The sequence below is a fragment of the Pelobates fuscus genome, chromosome 5 (assembly GCF_036172605.1).
Source record: "Pelobates fuscus isolate aPelFus1 chromosome 5, aPelFus1.pri, whole genome shotgun sequence".
Classification (NCBI taxonomy): Eukaryota; Metazoa; Chordata; class Amphibia; order Anura; family Pelobatidae; genus Pelobates; species Pelobates fuscus.
In genome coordinates, this window is record NC_086321.1 from 291,772,808 (window position 1) to 291,798,933 (window position 26,126).

The 26,126-nt window shown below is 42.5% G+C and overlaps 1 protein-coding gene across 1 annotated transcript in view; it reads right to left on the reverse strand.

Annotated features, from left to right (window-relative positions):
* Window positions 1–26,126, reverse strand: part of CPAMD8 (C3 and PZP like alpha-2-macroglobulin domain containing 8) — a 140,303-nt gene that overhangs the window by 106,094 nt on the left and 8,083 nt on the right. The window contains exons 2-4 of the mRNA XM_063455440.1: window positions 17,741–17,892; window positions 14,350–14,372; window positions 7,315–7,480 (exon numbers count right to left, since the gene is read on the reverse strand). Of these exons, the coding sequence (XP_063311510.1) occupies window positions 7,315–7,480; window positions 14,350–14,372; window positions 17,741–17,892 (341 nt within the window). The remainder of the gene's footprint in view (window positions 1–7,314; window positions 7,481–14,349; window positions 14,373–17,740; window positions 17,893–26,126) is intronic.

The following is a 26,126-nucleotide window of genomic DNA, read 5'->3' on the forward strand; positions in this document are numbered from 1 at the left end:
ACTAATGACAGATATCCCGATTATGCAAAAATAGCTTTAAAAAAATGTGCTTACAGCCTGAGTACCGTATTTTTCGCTCCATAAGACGCACTTTTTTTCCCCTCAAAAGTGAGGGGAAATGTCTGTGCGTCTTATGGAGCGAATATGAAGCTTTACTTACCTGTCTTGTAGCGTTGGCCGGCAGCACAGGGTGCACCGCGGTACTGGAACTTCAATTTCAGGTTCCGGTCCCGCCGGAAACCGAAACCTAAAATTGAAGTTCAAGTACCGCGGTGCGCCCTGTGCTGCCGGCCAACGCTACAAGACAGGTAAGTAATTATGGCACACTATGGGACAAGGAGAGGGGAGGGGGGAGTGACACTATGGGAGGGAAAGTGCACTATGGGACAAGGGGAGAGGGGAGAATACTATGGGAAGAGGGGGAACACTATGGGATAAGGAGAGGGGGGAACACTACTGGACAAGGGGAGGGGGGGGGAGAATACTATGGGAAGGGGGGAGAACACTATTGGACAAGGGGAGGGGGGAATACTATGGGAAGGGGGGGAACACTATTGGATGAGCAGAGGGGGGAACACTATTGGATAAGGGGAGGGGGGAGAATACTATGGGAAGGGGGGAGAACACTATGGGAAGGGGGGGAACACTATTGGATGAGGAGAGGGGGAACACTTTTGGACAAGGGGAGAGGGGTTAAAGAACACTTGGACAAGGGGATGGGGGATTAAAGAACACTATGGGACAGGGGAGGAGGGGTTAAAAATCACTATGGGACAGGGGAGAGGGGGTTAGAAATCACTATGGGACAGGGGAGAGGGGGTTAGAAATCACTATGGGACAGGGGAGGGGCGGTTAAAGATAATTATGGGACAGGAGAGGGGAGTGGGTGGTAAGCAACACTATGGGACAGAGGAGAAAAAAAAAATATTCTGAACAAACTTTCCAATAGTAAGAAACACTATGGGACAGTTTGTTCAGAATATTTTTTTTTCTAGGTTTCCTCCTCTAAAAACTAGGTGCGTCTTATGGTGTGGTGCGTCTTATGGAGCGAAAAATACGGTAATTAGTCTGTAAACAGATAGCTTAAGAGTGTCTATATAGGAAATGCTCATTCTTAGAGAGGTGTGTTTGCACTATACAAACAGTTTAAACTTTGGTTTAATGGGATTAGATCAGAAATACAGTTCCACTTCAGAGAGAGAAAAGAAAAGAAAGATGAAAAGATCTGGAGAGAGTGGAGACAGAATCAAAGGATGTGCAATAAATAGTATGAAACTTATGATCCAGTTGCACATGGCAAAGAACATGCACACTTGGCAATCTCAAAAATACAGACAGTTACTCAATTACTATCAATATTGAATCTGAACTGGGACTGGGAATGCAGAGAATGCAGAGAATGCTAGCACTGGGAATGCACTGGGAATGCACTGGGAATGCAGAGAATGCTAGCCCTGCCCAAAGGCCAGTGTATTAAAAAAATAAAATAGAATAAATATCCAGCTGTGGTGGAATCTCGGTAAAAATAAATTTAGTAGGCCGAGATTACCACGTGGCATGTGTACGTGCATATACTGGTGTATCGGTCGGTTGGTTGCACGTGGCAAAGATACAATCAATAGTGTACGGAGCATGTGCAAGAATACAGGATGTAGTATTCCCCTCCTCCATTGTGCTGGGCAAGCCATGTGGTCAAACAGGAAGTTAGTTCTTGTTCGATTGATTGGGTAAGAGTATGTGTGGGTGGAGCTAATTATGGGTGGAGTTACATGCCTATATAAGGAACCTCCACTATTGTCCGGGGCTCAGATCTTGTTGTATTTTGGTGACATTAGTCCCTCTGAGTCCCGTTCGGTGAATCGAATAAAGAATCTCTTCCTTCCTGAAGAAACCTGTGTCCATCTCTCTGTGCTTGGCTTCCGTCAGTTTCTCCGGTATCACAGCATGTCGCCATGTGTCAACACAAGTAGGAAAACAGCAACATTTCATCAGAAAAAAAGTATATTAATGGCCTAAATGCTCCACATGCACTTAAATGGACACTCCAGACCCCCTAAAGCACTTAAGCTTGTTTGAAAGCTTTATGGGTGAAGAGTGTGTCCTCATAATAATTTTGCAAAAAATACAGATTTCAATAGAAATTGCCACTTTTCTAAATTAAACTGATTACACTCCCTGGCTTTCAAGAAGACAACAGGTCCTGTTACTTCCTGGTTTTGTTAGCTCAGTGGAGCTAAACTCAAGAGACATCAATTGTCAAGAGCGCCTGCTTTGCAAACAGTTCTCATTGAGCTGGCTTGGGAAGCCTGTGATTGGACAGCAACAGAAAGTCTGGGTGGAGTTAGAAGAGGAGGGTTTGCAAAGGCACCTGACAAGAAAACTGCAGGTTTTACAAGCTGTTATATATATATACATATATATATCCCCAATGAAAAAAATGCATAATTAAATGCATGCCAGTTTTTATTTGGGGTATATTCACTAAACAGTGATTTTAATTTATTTTTTATTTGGACAGTGGAGGGTCCCTTAAATAAATGGTCACTTTAATATTGTTTAAATTTATTGCCAGATAAAAAAGGTAACATTTTGCCTCCCATGCCTTTCAAAAAACTACTCTCTCTGTACTCATTGTATTAAAGGGACACTGTAGGCACCCAGACCATTTCCTTTTGCACTTAGTGCTGCAATGTAAAACATTGCAGTTCCAGAGAACCTCAATGTTTACATTGCAGCTCTGTCTGCCCTCTGTCGCTGTCTAACAGACAGCCACTAGGGGCGCATCCAGATTCGTAACAGACTTTTGGTCCGTTATCTAACACTGGACGTCCTCACGCATCTCCAGCGTCAGATTTTCCCCATAGGAAAGCATTGAATAATAATAATGCTTTCCTATGGGGAGATCTAATGCGCGCGGTCATTGCCGCACATGCGCAATAGGTCTCCCCCGCCAGCTGACATCGGCAGAGGAGTAGCGTGGCGGAGCCTGACCCAGCACCAAGGGACATCAGCGCTGGATTCAGGTAAGTAGCTGAGAGGGGCACTCCAGGATTCTCTAGTGCCAGATAAACGGGTTTGTTTTCCTGGCACTGAAGAATCCATTTACTGCATTGCGAGAGACAATGTGGAATGGTTGTTGAGGAAAGATATATCAGCAGTGGCGTACATACCAGGGTCGCAGGGGTCGCGGCTGCGACCGGTCCCGGCCCACCAGGGGGCCCGGCCGCCCCTGCGACCTGGTATGTACCCATAGGGTCAGCCTCTTCTGCTGGGGGGCCCAGGAGCCGGCCACCTCCGGGCCCCCCGAGGCTGGCCCTGCTGTCACCCGGCTGGCGGGCGCGCGAGGGAGCACTGTTCCCTGGGTGCTCCCTCTTCAGCTCCCTCGCGCACCGCACTGAAACCGGAGCCGGAAGATGACGTCATCTTCCGGCTCCGGTATCAGTACGCGGCGCGCGAGGGAGCTGAAGAGGGAGCACCCAGGGAACAGTGCTCCCTCGCGCGCCCGCCAGCCGGGTGACCAGCAACACCACTGGACCCCAGGGAATCCCCCCAGCTCTCACACAGGTAAGGAGGCTGGGGGGATTCAATTTAAAAAAAAAAAAACAGAAAAAACGTGTGTGTGTGTTTAGTGAGTGTGTTAGTGAGTGTGTGTTAGTGAGTGTGTTAGTGTTAGTGAGTGTGTGTGTGTGTTAGTGTTAGTGAGTGTGTTAGTGAGAGTGGTAGTGAGTGAGTGAGAGTGGTAGTGAGTGAGTGTGAGTGAGTGTGTTAGTGAGAGTGTTAGTGAGTGTGTTAATGTGAGTGTGTTAGTGTTAGTGAGTGTTAGTGTTAGTGAGTGTGTTAGTGAGTGTGTTAGTGAGTGTGTTAGTGAGAGTGTTAGTGAGAGTGTTAGTGAGAGTGTTAGTGAGCGTGTGAGTGAGTGAGTGTGTTAGTGAGTGTGTTAGTGAGTGTGTTAGTGAGTGTGTTAGTGTTAGTGAGTGTGTTAATGTGAGTGTTAGTGTTAGTGAGTGTGTTAGTGAGTGTGTTAGTGTTAGTTTGTGTGTGTGTTAGTGAGAGAGTGTGTTAGTGAGTGTGTTAGTGTTAATGTGAGTGTGTTAGTGTTAGTGAGTGTGTTAGTGTTAGTGAGTGTGTTAGTGAGTGTGTTAATGTGAGTGTGTTAGTGTTAGTGAGTGTGTTAGTGAGTGTGTTAATGTGAGTGTGTTAATGTGAGTGTGTTAGTGTTAGTGAGTGTGTTAGTGTTAGTGAGTGTGTTAGTGTTAGTGAGTGTGTTAGTGAGTGTGTTAGTGTTAGTTTGTGTTAGTGTGTGTTAGTGAGAGAGTGTGTTAGTGAGTGTGTTAGTGTTAGTGTGAGTGTGTTAGTGTGAGTGTGTTAGTGTGAGTGTGTTAGTGTGATTGTGTTAGTGTGAGTGTGTTAGTGTGAGTGTGTTAGTGGTAGTGTTAGTGGTAGTGTGAGTGTGTTAGTGTGAGAGTGATTGTGTTAGTGAGTGTGTTAGTGAGTGTGTTAGTGTTAGTTTGTGTGTGTGTTAGTGAGTGAGTGTGTTAGTGAGTGTGAGTGAGTGAGTGTGTGTTAGTGAGTGTGTTAGTGAGTGTGTTAGTTTTAGAGTGTGTTAGTGTTAGTGTGTGTGTCTGTTACTGAGTATGTTTGTGTGCGTCTGTCACTGAGTGTGTGTCTGTCAGTAAATGTGTGCGTCTGTTCATGAGAGTGTGTGTGTGTGTGTCTAAAGCACTTACCTTTCTCCAGCGCCGGGCTCCCTTGGCGCTGGGGATCTCTCCGTCCCGATCCGCCTCTCAGCACAGAATGCACATGCGTGGCAAGAGCCACGCGCGCATTCAAACCGCCCATATAGGAGAGCATTACTCAATGCTTTCCTATGGACGTTCAGCGTCTTCTCACTGTGATTTTCACAGTGAGAATCGCAGAAAATCCTCTAGCGGCTGTCAATGAGACAGCCACTAGAGATGGATTAACCCTCAGTGAAACATAGCAGTTTCTCTGAAACTGCTGTTTTCAGCTGCAGGGTTAAAACTAGAGAGACCTGGCACCCAGACCACTTCATTGAGCTGATTTGATCTGGGTGTCTGTAGTGGTCCTTTAAGTGTATGTGTTTATGCATGCACTGGCGTACATACCGCGGTCGCACGGGTCGCAGCCCTGCGACCAGGTGCCCGCCCGCAATGTGTTGCGGCCCCAGCCCGCGCAGACTAAGCGGGGTGGGGGGGGGGGGCCCACAGATCATTTTTCGCACCGGGGCCCCACGGGTTGTGTGTACGCTACTGTATATCAGGCCTGGTTTACTAAACAGCAGCCCGACATTTCTCAATTAAATGCCCCAGGGAGAGATGTTAAGTTTGCAAGATACATTGCTGGTACATAACAACCGTCAGAGAGCTTACAACAGAGCAGCACAGGGAGCCGCGACAATGCCAGCCTCTGAACAATGAATCCAGCGCTGCAAGCCCACCTTTAAATATAACTACAGCTCATTATACACACACGATGCACGATGATATATTTTTTTACTAGGAGTTTTAGTGGGGGCCTCATGTTTGAGTTTCACCTAAGGCCTCACAAAGTCTAGAGCCGCCACTGATCTTAAAGAAGTCTTGATGCCATGCATCACCTCTACTTGGTGGGTGTGCCCCCTTTTTACTGCTTCAAATAAAACCACTACTAACCCTTAATTCAAACTTCTTAGGTCATAGTGTAAAACAGCGAATAAACTCCTATACGATACTTGGAGGATTTTACATTTTCAAATCAGAAAGTATTCATAATACTTAAGTCTGCAATTCAGAGTTCCGTATATATGGCATTTTAATGTACATCTTCCATATCAACCAAGTATTGAAATGTATGATGGGTTTAACCCCTTGGTCTGACCATATTCCTCTGACATTGACAATAAAAGACCAGTATGACTACAAGGGCTGCAAACCTTTGAGGTTAAATTAAAGTCTTCTCTGTGATAAGGTTTTTCCCAGTGCTTGGAAAGTGAGCTGACTCACTATTCTGAATTAAAGGGACACTATAGTCACCTAAATTACTTTAGCTAAATAAAGCAGTTTTAGTGTATAGATCATTCCCCTACAATTTCACTGCTCAATTCACTGTCATTTAGTAGTTGAATCACTTTGTTTCTGTTTATGCAGCCCTAGCCACAACTCCCCTGGCTATGATTGACAGAGCCTGCATGAAAAAAAAAACTGGTTTCACTTTCAAACAGATGTAATTTACCTTAAATAATTGTATCTCAATCTCTAAATTGAACATAAATCACGTACAGGAGGCTCTTGCATGGTCTAGCAAGCTATTAACATAGCAGGGGATAAGAAAATCTTAATTAAACAGAACTTGCAATAAAGAAAGCCTAAATAGGGCTCTCTTTACAGGAAGTCTTTATGGAAGGCTGTGCAAGTCACATGCAGGGAGGTGTGACTAGGGTTCATAAACAAAGGGATTTAACTCCTAAATGGCAGAGGATTGAGCAGTGAGGCTGCAGGGGCATGTTCTATACACCAAAACTGCTTCATTAAGCTAAAGTTGTTCAGGTGACTGTAGTGTCCCTTTAAATCAGACTCCAGATATAAACCTTTCTAAATTGTGGTTAGCTCATAGGTCAGTTACTCAAGGACTCTCGCCTTAAAAAGCAGTCCAATAAAACAACAGGTCCTGTTACTTTCTAGTTTATTTGGCTGACTGGGGATAAACTTAATTGCCCAGAATACCTACCTTTCAAAAACCTCTCATTGAGCTGAATTGGGAAGTATGTGATTGGACACCCACAGAAAGCCAGTGCTGGTTTAGAATGGGTGGTCTTGCAAAGACTTTAGTCAAGAGATATGCAGTTTTGTTTGTTTTTAGATACCCCAAAGAAAAAAAATGCATATCTTCAACGAGTGTATCTACTAAAGTGTTTCTTAACCCCTTAAGGACACATGACATGTGTGACATGTCATGATTCCCTTTTATCCCATAAGTTTGGTCCTTAAGGGGTTAAGTCATTATTTGTGCAGTGGAGTGTCCCTGTAAGAGATTTTGCTAGTGTAGTTAAAGTTAGATACTTAAAGAAAGTGAAGGTATTGCAAGACTATGAATATTGAAGCTTATTTACTTAAATTAGAGACGCCTGGAGAAGAAGAGATTCATTTATACGTATGCTCTTTGCAATGTGACTCAAATACAATATAAACATGGATGCCATTGGTTTAAGTTTGACCATCGCAATTTGATCTCTGTGTGTATTTCCTTTAATAAATAAAAACTTTGATCACCACTGTAGCGTTCAGCACAAACACTTTTTTTTTTTTAGCAACTCACCTTTTTGCTTTGGTTTATACACAGGTTTGTCTGTTTGTATAAATACGGATGATCCTTTGCTATCTACCGTAACTGTAGTAAAGTTATGGAATATGAATCCGCCATCAGTCAAATGCCTGTTTCCCCAAACTTTTAGATAGGCTTGGCCCCGAATACCAAGAGGAACCTACACAAATTAGACGGAAGGAAATTCATTGAAAAACTGAGAATTTGAACTATGGAGGAGGACTGCAGCATCTAGTTAATATACATGGAATCCAGTTTGGGAACGTGTGGAAATATTTACCTGGGGTTAAACAAAAGAATTATGGAAACATGCTCTAGTCTATGGAATAACGCTATGAAAGAATGCATTTTGAAAGTGAACTTTTGAACTACAAATTTTTTGCAGTAGGTGTGAACGAATTGCATAGAGAAACATAGAGAATAAGTCTATATATGTATTAGTACAATGTGATCACAAGCTTACAGGACACTATATGAAATAACACATATGTAGTAGTAAATAAACAAAAGTACTCCTCCAGATTGGAACATATTACCTGATTTTGAAAGGGAGAAAAATACATTACATGCATTGTGTTATGTACATGAACATGCTATATTTGGACTGCATACTAGATGGTCTTAAATATTGTTCTAGTTACATTCGCAACACTAAAATAAATACTTTAAAACTATCACAGAAATGACATATTTCATGGTTTTAAATAATTTCCTATACTTTGACCTTTTTTTCTGTCATCTATACGTGGTAGGCCTAGTACTAACATTTGTACAATAGCAAACGTTTAATGTTCCACTAAACAGATGGATTTCTTGTTCGCATTAGTCAGCTGTTATCCAACTAAGAACTTATTCTGTGAATATATTCTGTTATATAGCTCTGGGGTTTATTCCATCATTCACAATGATTTGTTGGTGAGCTTGAATAATATCTGGCTATTGAATTTCACATTTTTAAAATAGATTTTTGTGTGGTCCGATAAAAAATTAAATAAAAGTAAAAAATGTTCTAGGTTGATGATCATAGATTAATGAGAATTGCGTGTGGATATTCCCTGCCCTGGAACTTTTCTCCAACATACGTCTGATGTATTCCCTTCTGTTAAGATGAGTAATGTGTGAAAGGCGTCCCCACTTACACAGGGTTCCCTGCTGCTCAGATACTGCCAAAATCTGTCACATCTTAAAGAGTGCCCTTCCCTGTGTGCCTCTCAAGGGAAAACACTTCAACTACAACAGTAAAGTGGAAAAGCTGAAGCATATCTATAATAAATTATACACATCTGTCAAGTGAAGTGTCTGTTTCAGGGAAGGTTTCCGCCTTTAATATCCAAACTTCCTTGTTACCTACTTTTGGGTTTAGTTTTTTCTAGGATAATATAATATGTGATGTTTGGTGTATCACAAAGCTCTAAGGCAAAAAAAAAAAAATTACAAAAATGAAAATGCAGTTTATGTTTAAGATGTATTACATGTACGTAGATCTTTTTTTCTTTAGATGACTTAGCCTTGATCTACATCTATCATTCGATTGTGTATTTAGTTATCAATTAGAGACTGAACAGCTAAACTTGTCAGTAATGCCCTGCCACACTTTCAAAAATCTATTAGTGTTAAAAAGAAACGCTCCTAGGTTCTCACGTTGGTATCTTGAATATTCAGTGTTGTAGCTCCATTACTTTACTCACACCTTCAAATATAACTACGTCAAATATATACACAATAAATAGTTTAGAATTCAAAGAGGTAAAATCCCAATACAAAGCCTTAGATCAACCATGTCAAACTCAAAGGCTAGCACGGGCCAAATAAACCAGGTTTAAGTTTAGGTGGGCCGCAAAAAAAGAATAATAAATAAATAAATACATTTCAGAGAGATTTAGGTTTATTTTGAAAAGTACAGTATTAAAAAAAAAAAACCAAAAAACAGCACCCCCCTCTACTAAACCCCAGCCCCTGTTTATAATAATATTTTAAAAAAAAAAACAATAATAGCCAATAAACAGATTCCACTATGCGACTCCAGAGTCCGGCCTCTGGTATACCCCCAATGGTGTTATCTGCAACCTGTACCAAAGCGGGTCCTCCGGTTAGTCCTTGAAACCCTGTGAAGGTGGAGCACCTTGACGCCACATCGGAATGTGACGTGGCTTTCCGTGCCTCTGTGCATCTCCAGGTCCTCCACAGCCATAGCAACACTGACCAACACACACTCACTGACAGACACACACACATACTCACTGGGGTCCAGTGGGGATCTTCTCTCTGGAGATCTCCCATTCTGCTCCTCACTGCTCCCTCATGCGCGCAGTTTAGTGATGCCAGGCCGGAATTACATAATTTTCCGGCACCCAGCATCACTACAGAGCGTGCATGCTGCCAGCTTGCTCAGGTAAATTTTATCAGAGTAGGCACCTGCAATGTGAGGAGAGCAGGTGCCTACTCTGCCTTAACAGTAAGCATGTACTCGATATATTGATATTGATTGTGGGCCGCATGCGGCCTGCAAGTTTGACATGCTTGCCTTAGATCATTCATTGTGGATAGGGATGTCTTTTCTTTAAACACATGCATAAAATGAATAGTTTACAATGCAAAAAGTTCCTTTGATCATCCTCCAGTAGCAGTGTGTAAAATGCATAAATCCATCTTTCAGAGGAGTCAAAAGCGCCTCAGGTATATAGTTGCACCATGTTCATAAATTAATATTCATGGAATGTTAAACTACAGATCTCACAAATCCTTGTTGGGACAACACAGACATGGAGAAAACTTACACTAAAGTGAGAATTCAACTTGAAATTTAATTTCAAATTCAAGTTCAAAATAGCCAAACTGGACTTAACCTACTCTGGTCTTCATGTTTAAATTCATATTCAATTTTAATTGAAGTAAATAACCCTGAATGGTAGGGCCATTCTCATCTACCACATTTCCATTGATAAGTTTCAGGTTTGTAGCAATTGAAAGAATGTAAGATTAAACTTTTTTCTTCTTTTACCTTTTTTTAATGTATGAAGAAAAAAGTACCCTATGAAGAAATGTGGGCATATAGTCCTTAACCACCTTGGGTTTAGGATGGTTTGATTTATCTTCTGGTTGGGTAGACTCTCCAACTTGCTTCATGGAGGGCTATGGGGTGGAACTCTTGTGTTATAAACAGTTATTATTATGCATAGCTAGCTAGTTGTTAACAGTTTTATTATTTTAAAATAAGGATCCCTCAACTACTATTTCTCCTGTCTAGCTAGTCTAATATACATTTTCTCCTGTTCCACGTTTAAACAGGAGATAGAACCTGCTTCTCTTATAATTACAATTATAATTACAAAAAATGGTGCACTGCTTTCAAATGCGTCTCAACTGTTCTCCTAAATATGATATTGTGCTTGTTTATGCTGTTAGGGCATTGCAGGCCTATTTGTATCTTTATGCACTACAAAAATAAAGAATTAAATAAATAAAACAAAAGCTACTTACCGTATATAATCGAGTATAAGCCGACCCGAATATAAGCCGAGGCCCCTAATTTTACCCCAAAAAACTGGGAAAACTTATTGACTCGAGTATAAGAAATGCAGCAGCTACTGGCACATTTCTAAATAAAATTAGATCCTAAAAAAATTATATTAATTGAATATGTATTTACAGTGTGTGTATATAATGAGTGCAGTGTGTGTGTATGAATGCAGTGTGTGTGTATGTGTGCAGTGTGTGTGTATGAGTGCAGTGTGAGTGCAGTGTGTGTGTGTATGAGTGCAGTGTGTGTGTATGCGTGCAGTGTGTGTGTATGAGTGCAGTGTGTGTGTATGAGTGCAGTGTGTGTATGAGTGCAGTGTGTGTATGAATGCAGTGTGTGTGTATGAATGCAGTGTGTGCAGGGGCGTATTAGCCGCGAGGCAAACAAGGCATTTGCCTTGGGCGGCATTTTCCAGGGGGCGGCAAAAAAAGCCGCCCCCAAATGCCCAAGGCAAATGTCTTGTTAGCCTTGCGGCTAACAGACATGCCGGCGGGCTGCTGGGCGATCGGGCGGGCGGGCGGGCGGCCGGCCGGCGAGGGAGCACTTCCCCTGAGCTGTCTGCTCAGCTCCCTCGCCAGCCGCAGAGTGAGGCTGGGAGGCGGAGCCGGAATATGACGTCATATTCCGGCTCCCAGCCTCACTCTGAGGCGCGCGAGGGAGCTGAGCAGACAGCTCAGGGGAAGTGCTCCCTCGCCGGCCGCCCGCCCGCCAGGCAGTGCCGCCCGATTGCCCAGCAGCCACTGGACCACCAGGGAGGAAGAGACACCCCCCTCCCCAGCATTCCCAAAGGTAAGGAGGCTGGGGGGGGGGGGGGTGTTAAATAAAAAATAAAAAAAAGTGTTACAAATAAATAAAAAAAAAAGTGTTACAAATAAATTTTTAAAAAAAGTGTTAAAAAAAAATAAAAAAAATGTGTTAAAAATAAATTTAAAAAAAATGTGTTAATGTGGGTGGGTGAGTGTGTGTCTGTGTCAGTTAGTGTGTGTCTGTGTCTGTTAGTGTGTGTCTGTGTCTGTTAGTGTGTGTCTGTGTCTGTTAGTGTGTGTCTGTGTCTGTTAGTGTGTGTCTGTGTCTGTTAGTGTGTGTGTCAGTGCGTGTGTGTGTCAGTGTTTGTGTCTGTTAGTGTGTGTCTGTTAGTGTGTGTCTGTCAGTGTGTGTGTCTGTCAGTGTGTGTGTCTGTTAGTGTGTGTGTCTGTTAGTGTTTGTGTCTGTTAGTGTTTGTGTCTGTTAGTGTGTGTGTGTGTCTGTTAGTGTGTGTGTCTGTGTCTGTTAGTGTGTGTGTGTGTCTGTTAGTGTGTGTCAGTGTGTGTGTCTGTTAGTGTGTATCAGTGTGTGTGTCTGTTAGTGTGTGTGTGTGTGTCTGTGTCTGTTAGTGTGTGTGTGTCTGTGTCTGTTAGTGTGTGTTTGCCTGTGAGTGTGTGTGTATGTCAGTGAGTGTGTGTGTCTGCTAGTTTGTGTCTGCTAGTGAGTGAGTGTGTGTCTGTTAGTGAGTGTGTTTGTCTGTTAGTGAGTGTGAGTGTGTCTGTTAGTGTGTGTGTGTTTCTGTTAGCGAGTGTGTGTGTGTGTATTTAGAATGCGGGGCGGGGGGAAAGGTTGGGTGGGGGTGGCGCGGGGGGAGGGGGGGGGCGCCAGAGTTTTGTCCTGCCTAGGGCAGCACAAAACCAGGATACACCACTGAGTGTGTGTGTATGAATGCAGTGTGTGTGTGAGTGCAGTGTGTGTATATGAATGCAGTGTGTGTATATGAATGAAGTGTGAGTGTGTGTGATGCAGTGTGTGCTTGTGTATGTGTTGGTGGGGGTGGGCATTTTGATTATTGTTATTTTATTAATTATTATTTTAATCATTTTTTGTTCTATTATTATTTATTTTATTAATTATTATTTTAATTTTTTGTTATATTGTTATTTTTTTAAAATTATTATTATTTGTAATATTTTATTATTATATTTATTTTTTTCGTCCCCCCTCCCTGCTTGATACATGGCAGGGAGGGGGCTCTCCTTCTCTGGTGGTCCAGTGGCATTGGCAGTTCAGTGAGGGGGAGGGGGCTGGCAGAGCTGTACTTACCTCTCCTGCAGCTCCTGTCAGCTCCCTCCTCCTCCGCACCGGTCCGGTCAGCTCCCCTGTCAGCTCACACTGTAAGTCTCGCGAGAGCCGCACTATGACCCCGCGGCTCTCGCGAGACTTACACTGGGAGCTGACAGAGGTGCTGAACAGACCGGCGCGGAGGAGAAGGGAGCTGACAGGAGCTGCAGGAGAGGTAAGTAAACGCTCTGCAGCCCCCACAGCCCCCAGTCTGTATTATGGCAATGTGAATTGCCATAATACAGACACTGACTCGAGTATAAGCTAAGTTGGGGTTTTTCAGCACAAAAAATGTGCTGAAAAACTCGGCTTATACTCGAGTATATACGGTAGTTAAATATATACTTTGGGTAAAGTAAAAAAATTAAATGAGACGAAACCGCATGTTTAAAAACACTATTAATACAGATTATGGTTGCATGTTAGTGATGGAGGTTAATGATTTCTTGGAATGTTAGATAATTACTTTTGAGATTATTATATTGTGATTTGTTATTCTGGTGTTTAATTTGTTAAAATATTGCATTTCTATGAAAAAGCTTTAGAATTTAAATAAAATGGCCAAATAAATTGGGATTATATAAAGTCTTGAGGAGATATACTACATGCTGTATCAACCTACTAATTATATACCCATGCCCATTGTGTGATCTTTCTTGTTGACACAGGACAATTATTAATTGCAAATCTTTTGAAAATTACCAATGTGTTGACTTTTAATTTAGTTTCTCTGTGATTAATATTTTTGTTTTTTTAAAGGGACACTATAGTCACCAAAACAACGTTAGCTTAATGAAGCAGTTTTGGTGCATAGATCATGCCCCTGCAGTTTCACTGCTCGATTCTCTGTCATTTAGAAGATAAATCACATTTGTATCTATTTATGCAGCCCTAGCCACACCTCCCCTGGCTGTGACAGACACAGCCTGAATGAAAAACAATTGTTTTACTTTCAATCAGATGCAACTTACTGTAAAGGTTTTTTATCTCCTGCTCTGTATATTGAGCTTTAATCACACACAATAGGCTTCTGCAGGGTCTAGCAAGCTATTAACAGAGCAGGAGATAAGTACTAAATTAAATAGAATTTGCAATAAAGGAAGTGTAAACATTAGAAGACTCTTTACATGAAGTGTTTAGAAAGGCTGTACAAGTCACATGCAAGGAGGTGTGACTAGGGTTCATAAACAAAGTGATTTAACTCCTATATGGCAAAGAATTGAGCAGTGAGACTGCAGGGGCATAATCTATACACCAAAACTGCTTTATTAAGCTAAAGTTGTTTTGGTGGCTATAGTGTCCCTTTAATATTGAAAACATGTAATAAACATAATAATGCATAATTTACTGTAAATGCCCCTTGCATTGATATTAAAAAAAACATATCAGCAAGCCACAAGATGTTCATGATATGCACTCACCTGTATCTTCACTGTCCCTTTATCTGAAATAAAAGAGAAAAGAGGCTGAATTATGTTTGATTTTACAGTGGAAACATTTATTAAATATGTTCAGGTGGAACAATCCCATATGGATATTTTCACAATTAAATTAGTCATAGGTATATTTTAATCATATATTTAGAGCATAATTGCTCTAAATATATATTTTAAACAAAAAAGATACATAAGACTAATTTTATTGGTGAAAATATCCATATGGAAAACAATAGGGGAGGGGAGGGGAGGTGTGTGTGTACATATATATGTATATATCTGCAGGGAGTGAAGGCAGGCAAGATGGATTCACTGAAGTATCTGGAAATCCTAGGAGAAAATTGAATTCCTCAGGAAAGCTCCCAGAAACTGGCTATGCACCTCGTTTGCAGCAGCAAAAGGGTGCTCTACGAAGTACTAAATATGCATGCCATAAGAGGGGTTGAATAATTTTGAGATAGGAGAAGTCATTATGATTTGCATTTTCAGTTGAATTTGGGGAAACCACTTGAAGCATTTATTGTGTTGAGCCATTTCGATTGATTTTGTTTGAATGGTTCATTAAAAACAGCTGAAAATCTGTAAATTTTGACAATAAACCTGATTTTGAATGGGGGTTGAATAATTTTGATTGCAACTGAATTTTTATGCATTTTATACATTTAAGCAGATATATGTTTTCAGTGCATCTCGTGGTGCAGTCATCTTTCATCCTCTTTAGTCAGAAGATCTGTGCATCCAAACAAAGACTATTGCAGGTAATCAAAATCTGATTTGGCTTGGCCTCATTCTTGCATAATGAATGGGGAGCCCATAGATTTCTTCCTTGCAGAAACAGCTATAATTATTTCAGCTATTTAACTATGGCTGTTTGGGCTCTCGTCTTTGTAAAGCATTACTTTATCTGTTAAATCTGTCTTGGCAAAAATCCATTCATCAATCTGCCAAGTTCCAGCTTCCAAGACAATTTTTCACCATGCAGCCATGTAATTTTTCTCTTCTGCTGATGTCTACCGTTTTCGAAACACGTAGTGTAGCTATGTGAATGTGATGTACATTAATTACCATGTTCTGGTTTTGCAACCGACAGATTCTAATGAATTTCCTAACTTTGTCACTGACCATTAGTGATGTCCCGAACAGTTCGCCGGCGAACATAGCGTGTTCGCAGTCACGAACACGCGCGATGTTCGGTCCGCCCCCTATTCGTCATGGAGGTGGGAGGGTCTGGGAGGGAGGGTCTGCTGCTGATTGGCTGGAATGTGTCTGCTGACTGTGAGGTACAGGGTCAAAGTTTACTCAATGATGACGAATAAGGGGCGGACCGAACACGCTACCCGGCGAACTGTTCGGGACATCACTACTGACCATTATTGGACTAACTTCTACGGTGAAATAAAGGAGAAATGTAAGGCATGTAGTGGTTGCTATAATATGAATATATAGCATATTCAGTATTCAACAAGTAATTAAGAGTTTCCACCTTCTAGTCCGGGTGTAAAATTTTCCAAGATGTACAACTGAGGGAAACTGTGCCCTGGTTTCTGTGTATGTAAGGAATACCTGGATGGTATTTTCTGAGGGATAGGGTGAAATTACTGTATATAGAACATAATGACTGTAAATAGAACATAATGACAAACAAAAAAATACAATACAAGCAGTAGGAACTAAAAATTTTTTTTTAAAATGCACTACACATTTTGTTAAAGGGACACTACAGGCACCCAGACCACTTCATCTTAAGAAAGTCTGGTCTGGATGCCATGTAACCTTCATTTAAACCCTGCAGCTGAACACATTGCCGTTCTTGAGAAACGGAAATACTTGCATTGCAGGGTTAATCTGCCTCTAGGGGCCATCATACGGAAAATTCCACTATTTCTATCAAATTGTCTCAGAGAAACCATCTGATTGGCACAGCACTGCATTATTATTGGTATTTATATAGTGCCAGCTTATTCGCAGTGCTTTACATTAAAATGGGAATTTAGCAAATGAGACAATAACTAAATGTTACAGGAACAATAGGTAGAGATAAGGACCCTGCTCAGATGAGCTTAAAGTCTAGAGCAGGCATAGGCAACCTTCGGCACTCCAGATGTTTTGGGCTACACCTCCCATGATGCTTTGCCAGCATTATAGGCAAAACATTATGGGGGATGTAGTCCACAAACATCCTCTCGCTGGAGACATCTTAAGCACCATTGTTCAGATTTGTTTTGTAGAGGTAAGTCTCTTTACCTTCAGGTTTGTGAGCCCTAAAGCAACACTCAAAACAACATTATCATTGCAGCCAGAAGTACCCTGGTGCCCACAATGCAAAAAGCCAAAGTGTTTTTAACAGTTTAACTTCTCACCTGGGTCCCCAACAGACATTACTCGCCACCTCCACTACTAACACTGGAGAGCAGGAAGTTTCTAAGCAGTATTTTGTTTGTTAGCTCACTGGCTGAAAGCATTGGCTCTCAACCAATGAGCTAAACTTTGCACTGCAAGACTTAGATCAGGATATCTATCGGAAGCTCCTGCTTAGGAAAATCCATCTCTCCGGAAATAGTAGAGGCTGGGAAAGGTACCTAACAGACCCAGGTAAGAAGTCCAACAATAACAGAATACAGTGCACTCAGGTCCTACACATATGCTCCGGCCTTCCACCAAGGGGGCGCTCTCTGTGTAGGACCATTTGTAGTATCAAAGAAGAAACACACAGGCAACACTCCAGGATACAGAAGGTGAATTTATTTGTGGGTTCACCACCTCACCAAAATAAGTGCGACGTTTCGGCTCCTAAGAGCTTTAATAATGCAGGTAAGAAGTCAATCCATTCAAAAACAGTTTGACTTTTTACAGCCAGGGCACTCTGTGCACCATAACCACTACTATAGTGGTTCTAGTCCTTTGAGTGCTTATTTAATTTGAGCACAATGTAGTATAAAACATCTGATTATTGTCCTGCCCATTGATACTTAGGTTAAAGACCTGGATGTTGTGGAGTAGGCAATCTAGTCTGTTAGAAACCGCTTTTCACCAACTTCTGAGAGCCAGATTAGCTGATATGATATCTGTACTGTTTTTTTTTTGGTTGGAGTAATCCTTTAGGTAGCTTCTAGTCAGTAAACAGCGCATACTTGCTAACAGTAGTGACAGTAGAGAGTAGCAGCTGCCCGATAAAAAGCAACAACAATAAAGGGAAACAAACTGTAAAGTATTTTCCACAAAAAATAAAGATTTCCAGAGTCTATCTTATTACTAAATCTCAATATGTGTGTGGTGTAACACAATCAAATGTAAGGTGAAAGAAGACAAGGTTGAAGGTTATAGAGACTAATATCTCATGGTCAACAAACACATGACATTACTAATTTGTACTCACCAAACACCAAGCCATGACCTTCAGCCACTGCTTCTCCTTTAACCACCAGCTGCAACTGGACCTTGGTTTCAACAACTGCATTGAAGATAGTGATGCTGATTGCTTCTTCCACCCCAGAGCGGAAAACAGATGGAGCTGCTATCAGATAGCCACTAGGAGTAATAAATGGAAGTGAATTAATGGCCCTAAATTCTCATATTTAATCTGCAGAATTGCTCAGTTTAGAGGTAAAAACGTCAAGGAATAGTGCAACAATAACATCAGTAGAATGCTACTGATATGTAGCAATTGTGTAAAATTAAAAGTAATAGATTATAAATACACGTTAGATATACAAATAGTAGTACAGATATTAGGATGAGCACATTTGCTATCAGTTCAGCCATTTCATCTACTCATCCAATTGTCCTTGAGATTCTCTATGTAATTTTTTTCCCACAGTAAACATTCTTCCCAACGTTATAGGAGGGCTTTCTGAAGGGTGGCAAAAGTGTGCCTTGAAAGCACATTCTACACCAAGCATATCAAACTCAAAGGCTAGCAACAGCCAAATAAACAAGGTTTAGGTTTATGTAGGCCGCAAAAAAAAACAAAAAAAACAAAAATTTTAATAGAAACGTAGGTTTGTTTTGAAAAGTACAGTATAAAGAAAACCAGCATCCCCTCTACTAAACCCCAGCCCCCCCCTATATACTAAATTCCAGTCCCCCCTCTTATATACTAAATCCCAGTCTCCCCCTCCTATACTAAATTCCAGTCTCCCCTCTTATATACTAAATCCCAGTCTCCCCCTCCCCTCTACTAAACCACAGCCCCCCCACCCCTCTACTAAACCCCAGACCCCCACCCCTCTACTAAACCCCAGCCCCCGCCACCCCTCTACTAAACCCCATCCCCCGCCACCCCTCTACTAAACCCCAGCCCCCCACCCCTCTACTAAACCCCAGCCCCCCCCCCACCCCTCTACTAAACCCCAGACCCCCCACCCCTCTACTAAACCCCAGCCCTTGTTAAAAAAAAACAAAAAACAATATTAGCCAATAAGCAGACTTCACTCTCATTGCCACTGCCAGTATGCGACTCTGGAGTCCAGCCTCTGGTATACCCCCAATAGCGCCGTCTGCATCCTGTGCCAAAACGGATCCTCCCACTATTCCTTGAAACCCTGTGAAGGTGGAGCACGTTGACGTCATGTCGGAATGTGACGTGGCGTTGATTGCCTCCGTGCACCTCCAGGTCCTCCACTGTCCAGCCGCGGCCATCACAATACTGACCAAACACACTCACTGACAGACAGACACACACACACTGACAGACACACATTCTTTCACACACTCACATAATTTTTTATTGCTCCCTACCTTCGGGAGCTGGTGTGGGGTCTCTCCCTGGGGCCTCCCTTCCTGCTCCTCACTGCTCCTTCATGTGCGCAGTTTAGTGATGCCGGGCCAGAATGACGTAATTTTCCGGCACCCGGCATCACTACAGATGCTGCGTGCAAGGGAGCAGTGAGGAGCAGGAAGACTGAGCTCCCTCGCTGCAGCCTGTGACCTCTACCTTGGCCGGGTAAATTTTTAGCAGAGTAGGCACCTGCAATGTGGGCAGAACAGGTGCCTGCCTACTCTGCCTTAAAATGTCAAACTTGCGGGTCGCCGGCCCGCAGAGATATTCATTGTGGGCCGCCCGTTTGACATGCTTGTTCTACACCCTTGTAGCACTTCACCTTGCTGAGGAACTATGAAACGCTTACTCTAACCTCCATTACCACTTCTTTCAGACGTGGTCATGGAGGCATGCTCTATGTGCTGCATTTCTCCCCGATAGAGATATTTGCACTTTTGTGCTGGGGGCACACGTGACTTAGGCAGGCCAGAACTCTGTTCAAGGCTGTCTAATGTTAATTCTATGCAAACATTCCATCTGTTGTCAGCACTGGTGACAGACATAATGAGCTTCTATCATTTCAGGCAGCACTGGAAGTGCACCTACATGAGAAAGCTGGAATCTAAGAGTAATGGCATGCATGCCAGTGAGTAGCCACGATTGATTGGATCACAGAGCCACGGAGAGGGAAGCAGTGATGCTGGACAGGGCATGAAAACCAGCAATGGGAGGTTTGTCTGGAGCTATATTTTGAGTAAATGTATGCTTATTTTACAGTTTTATAATGGGAAGAGGCTAATTACAAATGATTGATGCCGATGGGTCATCTTCAGTGAATATTTGGTTTCAATAAGCTCAGTGAAAAACTTAATACAAGTTGTATGAAAGAACAAAATTGGCAAAATAATTTCATTAACCTCATTCCAGTATTCAAATTGTTTCCATTATGGTAAATCATTTTTTTTGTGAGCAGTTGCCTGGGATCTGATAACTGCAATGCATTTGTTCCAACCTGTGGAGACAGACTAAACCCATATTTGGGCCTGGACCAGGCATTAAGAACCAGTGCCCTCAAGTTCTAGGAATTTATTTAATATCTTATACCTTTCCCTACTGATTTATAATACATGTACTTAGATCAGTGGATAGTGTGGATATTATTTATGCAATTAAACATTTTATTGACTTAACTATTAATTATATTGAACTGAAAACTGGATTGCAGAATTTCGGGGAAAATCTATTTCAACTAGACTTATTACACTAAACAAAATTATAACCGCAACACTTTTGTTTTTTACTCACATTTTTCATGAGCTGAACTCAAAGATCTAAGACTTTTTCTATGTACACAAAAGGCCTATTTCTCTCAAATATTGTTCACAAACCTGTCTAAATCTGTGTTAGTGAGCACTTCTCCTTTGCTGAGATAATCCATTTTAAAGTGGACTTTTATTGTGGCCAGCCTAAGGCACACCTGTGCAATAATCATGCTGTCTAATCAGCATATGCCACACCTGTAAGGTGGATGGATTATCTCTGCAAAGGAGAAGTGCTCACTTTGAGAGAAATATGCCTTTTGTGTACATAGAAAAAAGTCTTGGATCTTTTGAGTACAGCTCATGAAAAATGGGGGCAAAAACAAAAGTGTTGCATTTATAATTTTGTTCAGTGTAGTTGACTATTTTACCCTACATTATTTTATTACAATACCGTAAAACTATACAATATATTGCCCAGTAGATTTTACAGGTTTAAAACCATTTGCTTATAGCTTGCTTCTCTCTACAAGTCTATTCCTCTGTGTAGAAATATAATTCACATTACATCTACTTTCCTTATACACACACTACATTAAAGCAGACATGCAATTGATTTTGATTACAAATACGTTTTGCCTCAGCACTTATACACCTACGATAGCAAAGAGGAGGAACATATTCACAGTCTAATCTTGGGAAGGGAACTAGTGCCAGGAGAACTTATGTGTTTATACGTAACTACAGCTGGAACATGGTCTATTACAATGAAGATTAAAGTTACTCTTATTTCATTTTTAACACTTTGAATGCAATGCAACACACCACTGTAAATCCACACCCTCTCACACTACATGGCTTAATGTGTGCAGCATTCATTTTTTCCAGCTCTATCAAATGAAGTCACATTTAAAGCGCAGCTTGCAAGCACGCATTACAACATGTGTAATTTCCTTCAGTGATTTGTTTAACTAAATTTAAATTGCAATAGTTTAGTCACTTAGGGTGGGAACTGGGATCTCTGTATGCATGGTATTGACCAATCTTTGTGTTACCTACTGGTTGTCTAGAATATTGTTAATAATCACCTATAATGTGCTTAGGCTGATTTGCTCAAGGCTGTTTGGTACGCTTCTCCAATGAATTCGGAATTGTGGAGACATAGGAAATGCAAAATACGCCAAAATAGGGTAAATGCAAACAGTCTTCAACTCACCTTGTTATACAGCTCAGTTAGCTACGTCTCAAATGAACGCTTTTTTTTTTGTTAATACTTTGATGTTCCTAATTTAATGAGTAAACTATCAAGGTTCTCTAACCAGGGCCAGACCATCCATAGTCAGCGGTAGAGCCACGGCTCAGGGAGGCACTCTGATAGGGGCGGCGGCTCTCTAATTAGATGAGTTACCATAAGGCAGGCAGACTGTGTCAGGTCCTCGGTCCCTCACTAAGGACCCAGGAGGGGGCCCGGCGGCTTTCCCGGTATGCCACAGGGTGCGAGGCCCCTGAGAGGCAGAGAGCCAGCACAGTCTGCAGCTCCTCCGGGTGTGAGCTGCAGACTGTGCAGTGTCCTGCAACCTCTGGCCAATCAGAGCATTGCTGCGGGTTACCACGGCAATGCTCTGACTTCTGGATATCGCAAGATACTGCACAGCCTGCAGCTGACACCCGGCAGAGCTGCAGACTGTGCTGGCTCTCTGCCTCTCAGGGCAGATTGGAGAGACAGCCCACCGGACCATCAGGGATCAAAGACACTAGACCACGAGGGAAACAAAAAATAAGGTATTCTTAAAATTACAATCCCCTCCCTCACTGTCACCGACCTCCCTCCATCAGTCACTCTGCCACCATCTCCCTAACTGTGTCACCCCAACCCCACTGTCACCCCCTCCCTCAGTCACTCTGCCATCCACTCCCTCACTGTGTCATCCCCTCCCTCAATCACTGAGCCACTTGTCACCCCCTCCCTCAATCACTCTGCCACCCGTCATCCACTCTGTCACGCACTCCCTTCCTCGGTCACTGCCACCTGTCACCCACTCCCTCACTGTATCACCCCCTCCCTCAGTCACTCTGCCACTTATCAGCCACTCCCTCCCTCAGTCATGCTGCCACCTGTTACCCCCTCAGTCACTCTGCGCACACACACACGCACATTGCATCCACTATAGACACACATGCTCTGCATCCACTATCCACACACTGCATTCATTACAAAATACACACATGCAGCATCCACTATACAGACACACAATGCATTGACTACACACACTGCATGCAATCCACAGACATTGCAGCCACTGCACACACTGCATCCACTACCCAAATAATCACTCTGCATCCACTACACAGACACTGCATTCACCACACACACTGCATAATACAATGGATGTGGGCGTTTTTGCTTGGTGTGGTTTTGTTGGTGATGGGGGGAAAGGGGGCAGCATTTCATCCTTTGATCCAGGCACTTGGGCCGGCAGTGTCTCTAACAAACTGAGTCTAAAGAAAACTTACAAACACATTCTAAGCACCAAAATATTATTTGAAACACTAAAGTGTTCCTTAAGGGAACTTCATATAGAGGATAGGCAAGTGAAACACTTGCAAAAAATTCCTATTCACATATCAAATTCCTGACAGACTGAAAAGAGGCCAGAGAGCAAAACATGGACTCACATTGATCCAATATGTTGGCCTGTTTCTATTTATTACAAACAACAAGAACAAAGTAGCAATAACTGGAATTTATGTTACGGAGATAAAAATAAAAATAAAATTGTGTTAAATGATATGTGAAATGCAACGTGTATTTCAAAGATACAGAAAAAAAAAATTCTTCAGCTCAGTTGCTTAGCTTTAACCTTTGCATTTATGTCCATTCAATGCCAAGGTTATTCACTAAACTGAGAATTTTTAGAAACTCACCGGGCAATTGCCTTTTTCAGACATAAACAGTGAATTGAAAAAATACTCAGTTATGTTTCAAATTCAACTATTTTGATTTTCATTAGATTTTTTTGATTTGATTTGATTTTCAACTAAGTTCCTGAAAATTCAGTTTTGCTCCATAAACACAGCTTCATATGATGGTTAAAAGCAGCAATATTTTTGAACCTGAATAAAAGACTCCTAATTAGTGGACACCTACCTATGTAATTAGTATCTTTAAAGAAACAATCCACACACAAAGCATTTCAGCAAGAGCTTTCAAGAGCTTGTTCTAGCGACAGTTTATAAAAGTAGTAATTTAAAAGAAATTGTCCCATTACATTCTGGGGCACAAAGCTATCAATAAGATCAGTTTGTAGTATTTCCCAGCACAGACTGAGCAAGGGAATGCTCCCTTAAAGACCAGTATTGTTCATTTTATGTCCTACTTCTATTTAAAGGACCACTATAGGGGGGGCGTAGCCTGGACGCCGAACAGAGTGGTCGCACTGTAGACAAGCTCAGGGCAAAACGGGCAAAAAACTGTTAATTAAACCACAATTCTCTACACAGAGACTGCTTATCAACCCAAGCGACAAGGGTACAGCATGGAAACGGAGATTCATCGAGATCCTGAGCAAAACAGGCAACTGCAACTGGGAGAGAGACCTGGGGCCTACCTGCGGCCTACTCAGAAGGTACAGGGGAGACGGCCGATCCCCCAGCCGGCTGCGGCCCGCAGAGTCGAAGGTCTCTCCGGAACACCACCTCCCCCCCCCTGCCGGTGAGGGATATCCCAGCGACCACAACATGTAACCCAAGACGGAGGCACCAACATCAGCTCAATAACGCTGCATGGCCAAAGACAACCAATATGGCGGCAACCACGCGGGCATCAACATCCGAGGCCTGCCTGATCCCACTGTCGGAAAGGCTAAACCGACTATTCGCAAGCTTCTGGGCCAAGATCATGATCCGTGGGGTCACCCCGGAGGAAGAGTCAAGAGACCCCAAGCAGACGCACGCACAGCCGAAACTAACCCCGAGGGGCATCTGGGCAGCAGGGAGAAGGAGGCGGGAAGCACGCAACAAGAACGGCACTTCAACGCTCGAACATGGGTGAGTCGCCTAAAACCTCAAAGGGGACTCATCCAGAGGCTAACCCCGCAACACTCCCCCCTAAAGCATCCAGCCCCATTGGAGAAAGAGCGTGGCACTGTTAGGCCCCGCACCCACAGACAAAAAGCTCCGGGGAGCCACACAGGACTTTCTTATACTCACCTCCAGACGGCACCAGCGACGGATGCAGGTCGGTTCACCGCACAAAGACCAAGGCCACCAACATCCTTCATAACTAGTAATGGCGGCTCCAGCACCAGCATGAAACCGAGGGCAGCAGAGGCCGACTTATCCGACGAGCCCAGATACCACCGAGGACTTCTGCCACTTAAACCTACAGCCCAGCCGCTAACAGGCATTGGCTGAGCATCCCCAGATAGACACTCCAAACACGGACTCTCTCGGATCATTCCCCGGGACTGAGAGGAAACACCATCCTAAGCAATAGTGTACATAATCCACAACCATAAGCTCCGACACCTACACACCTCTATAGCCTACAGCTACCCCACCGCAAACAAGGCAGATGTTACTACTGCTCCTATGCATTAACGTACCTTTTTCTGCACGCATGCTTTTCAAGTGACCACACACTGAGGCAGCTAAGAGGTTAACCCCAAGACTGACACTACACAGGCATGTTTCACCTAGAAGACACACACCTATACATGCACACAACATCGTTAAACCCCAGCACAGCTCCATATGTTACACAATCTATTTTTGTCTACGTTAGCGGAAAATCAGCACGTTACTCAACTAGCTATTAACTTAATCTAAAGGAATCTGCTTACATGCGCTGATATTGCAAGGTGTATAGTCTCTGGGTAAAGCTCACACTTAAACGATGCTCTAACACCATGGCAGACCAAGCCTGTCTCAGTAGCGGACTCGCCGCTAAATGCCTGTGTCTGGTTAATCTCCAAGGTCTTATCTTTGTTTAATTTTGGGAATGTGCACTGAAGCCTGTTTATATGTTTATATTTTTATGTTTATATTGCCTACTTCGTTAACAAATAGTGCCGCTAGTCAACGGCCATGCCGGCATAATTAGAAATAGACACCTACCTGCCGCTAGCATAAAAAACCTACATTAGCGTAGAGCACGACATATCCCAACCCTGCAGAACTATATTTGCATGTACCCATAAACGTTGTAAACTCCTCCTTAAACTTAAATGTAACCTGTATTCACACACTAACCCTTGACGCAGCATTAGAATTTTATGACTAGATAGCAAAGCGGTGTTACATAGGGTGATGAAAATGTTTAACTCGTACCTGTTATGTTTTGAACGAGAAGCATTGATTCGTAAATAATTTAAACTGCTGAGAACCATACCTAGACACGTCTGCCTAGCCTGATCATAATACTTTTAAAAATGTGCCGTTACCTTCATGCCATATTTGTGTCAAACTGTGATGTACCTGAGTTTTTATATGACGTTGTGGCATTGTCGAATGTTTTATTACCTCATGCACAATGAAAAATAAAGAATAAAAAAAAAAAAAAAGGACCACTATAGGTACCCAGACCACTTCAGCTTAATGAAGTGGTCTGGGCGCCAGGTCCATCTAGTCCATCTAGTTAACCCTGCAGCTGTAAACATAGCAGTTTAACATTTGGGTTAATCCAGCCTCTAGTGGCCACAGTGGCCACAGTAGCCACTGATTTTCACAGTGAGAAGACCTCAGTG